Source organism: Sciurus carolinensis, chromosome 16, assembly GCF_902686445.1.
Source record: "Sciurus carolinensis chromosome 16, mSciCar1.2, whole genome shotgun sequence".
Lineage (NCBI taxonomy): Eukaryota > Metazoa > Chordata > Mammalia > Rodentia > Sciuridae > Sciurus > Sciurus carolinensis.
In genome coordinates this window covers 53,875,964-53,884,169 of record NC_062228.1, presented here as the reverse complement: position 1 = coordinate 53,884,169, position 8,206 = coordinate 53,875,964, and the positions used below count along the sequence as shown (strand labels likewise).

The 8,206-nt window shown below is 41.5% G+C and overlaps 1 protein-coding gene across 1 annotated transcript; it reads right to left on the bottom strand.

The window, feature by feature from the left end:
- Positions 1-2,450: 2,450 nt before the first annotated feature.
- On the bottom strand, positions 2,451-8,206 carry LOC124966459 (insulin growth factor-like family member 3). Its single transcript, XM_047527714.1, has 4 exons — positions 8,107-8,206; positions 7,690-7,740; positions 7,337-7,595; positions 2,451-6,304 (listed from the first exon to the last, which is right to left on the bottom strand). Exons 1-4 carry the CDS (start codon positions 8,174-8,176, stop codon positions 6,226-6,228), a joined length of 459 nt encoding a protein of 152 aa, XP_047383670.1. The 5' UTR covers positions 8,177-8,206; the 3' UTR covers positions 2,451-6,225.

Genomic DNA, 8,206 nt, shown 5'->3' with positions numbered 1-8,206 from the left:
ATTGTTCTGCAATAGAATCTGGTGCCTTTCCTAAATGGATAAAATATACAAATGTCTTGCCAATGTTACATCTTATCTCTAAAGGTGGTGGGTATGTTTTTGGATTGACCTTCAAAAATTGATGAAAGACAGTTATAGCAAAATATTTTCCTCTAGAAGTTTCAAAGCCAGCAAGGCCTAATGTAGTAACATTACCACTGAATGTTTCACTTTTACTTAAAAGGAATTTATAAGCAGCCATGTTACTCTAAATCTTTTAATGCTATGACAGATCTAAGGAACTAGGTAAATAATTGAGTTGTTTTAAAACTATTTTCAGTATACAAAATAAGATTAAATATACAAACATTCTGATTTTTGAAAGTCCATATAATTTGAAGTATTCTCTGTTTGGATATTTGAACTGCTGGTAACCATGTAATGGAAAACAAATTGGAACTCAGTGAAAAGATTGATATTACACTAAAGGGATGAATAATTCACATTTATATTCTAACAGTTTTCTTTTTTTTTTTTTTTTTTTGGTACTGGGGATCGAACTCAGGGCCTTGCGCTTGCGAGACAAGTGCTCTACCAGCTGAGCTATCTCCCCAGCCCTAACAGTTTTTATTTTGATGATAATTTGGTTCATATATATTTTAATGTATTCTTTTAGGTTTCTAATTGTTCCCACATTCATTATACCTAGGGGCACGATTCCTTCTGTTAAGATGTTAACCCCTGAAAGTTAAGTATTAATAGAATGATTGAGATTAACTTGAATGCTTTAACAGCTACTATTTCCAATATTAGCGATGAGCCTTTTTCTCTCAGATTTAAACAAAGGCTTAAATGCCATAATGATTGTAAGCATGTAGGTTGTTACAACTAAATATCATACTTCCCAATGGGACTAAAAGATAATTAAGTATTGTCTAATGGAAATTTGAATGGCAGTAATAATATCCTGGATCTTATAAAATCATATCACCACATCCAGGACATTCACAAGATAGAATTGATCTCATGGACTCTGTATTCCTAGTTGATCAGATATTTCCTAAATTTAATGGTCTTGGAATAATATGTTTGCTACTAATTCTTTTTCTATTTTGATAATTGGTTACCATACCCTCAGAACCAAGAGTGGGGACCTCAGAGCAGCTCTCAGAACCAAGATTTGGAGCTTCAACATAACTGCCCAACATTTGCATTTTAAAATATTAAAAAGGGGGAGATGTAGGAAACCATTCTTATTTAGCAGAATCAGACTAGATTTAGTCATGTGACACAGAGACCTGGCTTCTAGGAACTGCCAGGAGGCTTGTGGTGCTGCATGGGAGTGGTTCCCTGTCTCCTGGAATTATCCCTTAAGAGAATGTCTCCCCTAACTCCACCCTATTCTGTCCATCACAGAAGAGACTCCTCCCAGTCCTTGACCCCTTTACCTGTATATTATAAATAAAAGAGAGTCAGATGGGTTGTTGTAAGAGGCCAGACCTGGTATGTCCCCTCTCATTGAAAAAGAGTAATGGCTCTTGTGTGTCTATTGAGTAGATAAGTTTTTTGGGTAATTAGGTGATATATCAGCCAGCATCCTCCTCCAACAGCTGGACCCTTCCTCCACCACATGGGATGTGGCAGAGAGGCCCTCCATATCTCATGAGACTAGGAATGGAACCACCATATGATACAGATATTGCACTTCTTGGTATTTATTCAAAAGAATTAAGTTGGCATAGTATAGTGGTATGACAAATCAATATTTATAGCAGCACAAGTCATAATACCCAAGTTATTAAACCAGCCCTGATGACCATTGACAGATGAATAAAGACAATGAGTTATATATACACAATGGAGTTTTACTCAGCCATAAAGAGGAATGAAATTATGGAATGTGCCAAAACTATGGATGGAACAGGAGAGTTTCATGCTAAGTGAAATGAACCAGACTCTGAAAGTCAAGGATCAAATATTTTCTGTCATATACAGAAGCTAGAACAAAATGATGAAAAGTAAAGGGGTGGGGCCTGATATAATGATATGGGGAATATCAGTGGAATAGAAGAAAGATAAGTGTGGGAGGAAGGAGGATCAGGAAAAGGGAGGAAAAGTGGGATGAATTTAACAAAAACCACTGCTGTGTGCATGTGTAAATATACCCCAGTGAATTGTACCTTTCTGTATATTCATGAAGCAATAACCAAAAATAAATAAATAAATAAAAAGAGGACCAGTAAAGTAGAAGAAGGAAGGAGAATATGGGCAGGGAGGAGAAGAGAGGATAGAGGGAGGGGTCATGAGAGATTGAAATGAAATAAATCAAATTTTATGCATATATGATTTTATCAAAATGATCCCGGGCTGGGGAGATAGCTCAGTTGGTAGAGTGCTTGCCTTGCAAGCACAAGGCCCTGGGTTCGATCCCCAGCACCGCAAAAAAAAAAAAAAAAAAAAAAGATCCCAACTTCTATGTATCACTACAATGCACAGAATTTTTTAAAAATAGACTTCCACTTAGTATCTTTTCAGGTGCTTGCTCTGATCACTAATGTAAGGTCATATGCAGGTAGCCAAAAAGGAGTCAGATCAAAAGCAACTGAACCAAGCTTTATTGGGATCAGCTCTCAGGCAAAATACACCAGCTCTCCAGGGTGAAGGCCAAGGTGGAGGGCTGGGGAATCCATGCCATGGCCCCAGTGGGGTGAAGTTTTGTAGTCTGGGATAGGTAGGGGAAGGCTTGAGGGTTTAGTGACCCACCCAGGGTGGCTAGGAACTCCATTGATTGAGGGGCTTTTGCAAGACACCACTAGGGTTTATCTAGCAGTGTCTGATTGGTTGTTCTTGGGTACAAGCGGGCTGCCTGATATTCTACTGTGGCTGCCTTGCTCCCTCCCATCTAGCAGCCCAAATCCAACCTAACAACTAACTTCCTTGAAAATTGTCACATCTGAGGCAAGGTTCTGTTACTTTTACAGCTAATTTACAGCCATGAGAAATTCTTTCCAATGGCAAACGGTGGAAGACTTAAGGATGTCTCTTGGACAATGTCTCTAAGTTTACATAAACAAGTATCATCCATCCTGGAAAATATGTTTGTTAGATTCTGAAAAATATATTATTTCAACAATAAAATTCCAGAAATATTTAACAACAAAAGAAAATGTATGCACACATGAAGAAATAAGAGTACCCCCTCTTCCTCCCTGGAATAACTAAGTAAAACTTAGTGAGGGTGGTAAATTAAAATGGAGTGACAGGAAAACAACAGAGTGATGACTAAGAGATGGAGCATCTCTTAGTCATGTTAATAAGATGTTAATAAGAGTGAGACCCCCATTTAAAAATGACAATGGAAATTACACTCAGAGTTCTATGAAATGAAAGGATTAATTACACTCACAGATCCTAAAAAGGGAGGCCCAGCATGCCAAGAGGGCCAAGATCATGACAGCAGAGTGAAAACAAAACAAGTATTTGTGGGCAGTTGTATTTCTTGAGAAATAGGTGGGGTAACTGCAGCACACAGGATGCTTTCTCATTGGATAATTTCCTTTCCCCCTCTCATTCTCCCTCTTCCTCTCTCTTGCCCTCTCTCTCTCTGCCTCTCCTTCTCCTTCTCCTTCATTTTGTTACTGTGTTGACACCAAGGGCACTTTACCACTGAGTACATCCCTAATCCTTTTCATTTTTATTTATATTTTGAGACAGGATCTTTCTAAGTTACTAAGGCTGGTCTTGAACTTGCAATTATCCTGCCTCAGCCACCTGAGTCCCTGGGATACAGGCATGTAACACTGCACATAAATCATTGGATAATTTCAATGTAATAGCATCAAAAAGGAAGGGAAGTGTTATGTCACTGCAGCAAAAAAGATTAAAACAGAAATTGGTACTAAATGTAGGGTCATTGCTGTGACTGACCTGACCATGTCATTCAAATGCTTTTTGGAGCGTTTTGGAATATGTTGGAGAAATTTTGAGATGTGTAGCAGTGCAAGCTGGAAATGCTTTAGGTTGTAAGTAGAGCTTAATGGCCAATTCTGGTGGAAGCTTAGAAGACCAGAATGCTAATAGTAGTGTGGACAGTGAAGAGAAGAATCAAGAAGATTTTGAGGAAAAAGAGGACACTATAGGTAATTGGACTAAAGGCCATTCATGTTATGTTCTGGATGAGAAGCTATCTGCATTTTGCCCATGTCCTGAGACTTTCTGTGAGGCTGATTTTAAAAATGATTAACTTCTTAATCTGGCAAAGAAATATATAGGCGCATAACTTTCAGGTGGTGGCATGGATATTGCTGGTGACTTCTAGCCAAGTTTATTGTGAGATTCAAGAGCTGAAAGACCAGAAAGCCTTGGAAGCTGTTGGAAACCATGTATAAATTGTAGTTTTTTTGGGCCAACATAAGGCAGAGAAGCTACTTTTCTGGGAGCTCCTGGTAGAATTCCCCAGTTTGAGAAAGCCTAAATCCTGCTGGTGCCCGGCCTTGGCTCACAGTCCTAGGTTCAAAGGCACCCAGAAAAAATGGCCTGAGGCCATCTCAGGAGCTGGAAAGACCATATCCAAGAAGTAAAAGTAAGAATTCTCTTGATAAGAGACCAGTGGGGCAACCTTCTTGCCCAAGGGATCTTGAGTGCTTGGTCACCCAGGCACTCAAAGACCGCTGCAGCCAGGGTCAGGGAAGGTTTGGCTACTGCTCTAGATGGCAGAAGACATTGGTGTCAACCACGTGGTGCTGGTTCTGCAGAAATGCATGATGCTGGAGTTAGGGGGTCATGGAGGCTTCCATCAATATTTTAAAGGAAGGCCTGGGAGGCCTGGCAAAGTAAAGAAGGGTGGGAGTCCCTGCATTTTGCCCCTGAGAAGGTGATGCATGGAGACAAGAGGAGGAAGCCAAAACTGCAGTAGAGACGCTTGAGATTAAGAAAGGTCAGTAGCATGGAACATTTACTGAGGAAGACTACAAGAATTGAGCAGAGACAAGCAAACACAATAGCCACTAGGGCTGCAACCAGTAAGTCCACAGGGGTGGAGCTACACAACCTTTAGAGAGAACATCACCATGACATGTGCCCCAGGTGCTGCACATGCAGATACAGGACTTGTTTGCCCAGATGGATTTTGGCCTTGCTTTGATCCTGTCCCTTCTTTCCATGTCCCTATTTTTGTGAATGTAAATGTTTACTCTGTACCTTTAAATATTGAATACTTGTAAATTACTTTTGATTTTTATAGGAGCTCATGGTGCCAGTTTGCCCTGAGTCTCACAGACTTTGGACTTGATATTCTGGGCAATCTTGGAAATATTCAGGTTATGGGGACCCTTGGAAATGGACTAAATTGTTTTGCATTGTGAAATGGGCATGAGATTTTAGGAGCCAGGGCAGAACATTATGGTTTGGATGTGAGGTGTCCCCAAAAGCTCATGTGTGAGATGATGAAAGAAGGTTTAGAGGACAGATAATTAGGTTGTGAAAACCTTAAACCAATTGGTGCATTAATCCCCTGATGGAATTAACCAAGTGGTAACTGAGTGAGTAGGGTATGGCTGGAGGTGGCGGGGCATTGGGGGCTTGACTTTGGGGTATATATTTTGTATCTGGTGAGTACAGACCTCTCTCTCTGTGTTTTCTGATCATCATATGAGCTGCTTCCTTCTGCCACACTCTTCTGCCATGATATTCTGCCTCACCTCAAGCTCAAAGGAATGGGGCCTATAGTCTATGGATTGAGACCTCTGAAACCGTGAGCCACCCAAATAAACTTCCTCCCTTAAAATTGTTCTTGTTAAGTCTTTTAGTCACAGAGGTAAAAAATAAATAAATAAAAGCTGGCTAAAACAGGAAGAGAAGGGCAAAGTCATCAACAGGCTTTTCACTTAAACACATTGGGAATGAACACTCAGGTAAAAGTTCAAAACAAGCTGAAAACACACAGTTGTAAATGAAAATTGTCCCCCTTGTACTAGATGATAGAGTTCCCTACTGGACTCTATCAGTAACCTGAGAGTCTCCCACTATGTCCCACATCTCAGAGTTCCACCCCTTCCCCATAGCACCACCCTGTGAACCACATCAACATATGGGCCTTTGGAGGATGCTTAGGCAAACCATAGCTCATACAATCAGAGGGTGGCTCTGCCATTCAGAGACCCATCAAATCAATGAACAGCAGATTAAAAAAACACACATATTTGAAAAATTAACTGGCAATTAGTTTAAGTCCCTCAAAGGTGAAGGCTATCTTAGTCTCTTCTGGGAAGTTGCCTTAGTGAAAGATGGTTGTCTTCTATATCTTCTTTGAGCAAACATCTCTCTGCTACAAAGAAGGAAAAAACAAGAAATTATGACTCACAGACAAGAAGATGAATGAAAAGATTTGAGCCACATGTGGTGGTGCACACCTGTAATCCTAGCAGCTTGGGAGGAGGCTCAGAAGTTCAAAGCCAGTCTCAGCCACTTCGTGAGGCCCTAAGCAATTTAACAAGAACCCATCTCTAAATAAAATTTAAAAAGGGTTAAAGTGGTTGCACCAATTTGCTATCCCACCAGCAATGTCTTGGTGCAACCACTCTGGAAAGCAGTATGGAGATTCCTCAGAAAACTTGTAATGGAACCACCATTTGACCCAGTTATCCCACCCTCTCTATATACCCAAAGGACTTAAAATCAGCATACTATAGTGACACAGCCACGTCAATGTTTATAGCAGTTCAAATCACAGTAGCTAAGCTATAGAACCAACCTAAGTGTCCTTCAACAGATGAATGTTTTTTTTTTTAAATGTGGCATATATACACAATGGAATATAACTGAGCCATAAAGAGGAATGAAGTCATGGCATTGACTGGTAAAAAGATGGAAGTGGATACTGCCATGCTAAGTGAAATGAGACAGTCCCCAAAACCCAATGTTGAATATTCTCTCTGATAAGTGGATGTTAACACATAATAAGAAGGATGAGGGAAGAATAGAAGTTCATTGAATTAGACAAGAGAGAATGAAGGGAAGGGAGGGGGTATGACATTAGGAAAGACAGTGGAATGGATTGGACATAATTTTTCTATGTTCATAAATGAATCCATGACCAGTGAAACTGCATCATATTCATCCACAAGAATGGAATCCTAATACTGTCATCTATCTCTAAAAAGAACAAAGTAGAAATAACAAAACACACAAAAACTAAACTGGGAAAAAAAGGGGCTAGGAATTTGGCTCAGTGGCTAAGCACCCAAAAAAAAAATTGAATAAGAGATTGGACCACAGGGCAAAGGTATTTCAAAATGTGAGGTATAGACATTCAGACTGTTGTTTCCCCACCCTCCACAGCCAGGGGCAGGGCTCTTACCTGCCACAGTCCCTGGAGATGGGGGCTGAGTGGCACTGGGACTTCACACCCAGGACTTTCAGCCTCACAACAAACTTCTTCTGGGGACTAAAGGACTCTGGACAGCAGAGTTCAAAGCAGGGCCAGTAGATGCAGTTGGGGCCACACAGGCGGGTACGGTTCAGGGGCAGGATGGTGTCATCATCACAGCACTGCTCCAAGGGGTTGTAGATTCGGTCGCCACACCAGGACACCGACTGGCACACCAACAGGCCACTATCTGGAAGAGTCAGGTTGAGTGGGTTCCAAGGACCAGCCTAGTACCCACCCCATCCACAGAGCCACCTCCTCCTTCCTCACCCCCCTGTTCTCACCTATGTGTCCTGAGCATGTTGAGTCCAGGAGTGAAGATATGAAGACAGAAGCTGAGAATAGAAGGGAAATAAATGTGATGCTGGGATCACAGTAGCCAACTGGCTGTAATCAGGGACCAAAAAAAATGTTACTGAGCTTCTTGGGTTGCTGGTAATGGCTGAGTGGATTTTGAGACTGACTGTGGAGTCAGGTCAGGGCTGGCAGGTGAGGAAATGCAGGGAGGGTTCTGGGAAGAGTGAAGCCTCTGAAATTTGCAGGTGGGCAGAGAGGGTGCAGGACAGTCAGGGAAGACAGCAGGGTGATCACCAGGTGGGAAGCTGAGAACTGAATACAGAAGAGAGAACTGAGTTCGAGGTTCAGAGGGACAAAGGGGTGAGAGAACACTCAGGCTCAACGTGGGGCTAGAGCCTCCTTACCAAAGATTCTCAGCAGCATGGTTCTGGTTAGGCTGCGGAGCAGAGGGAGGCAGAGCAACAGCACAACCATCTGGGACCTTGATCTATGGCTTATAAAGGG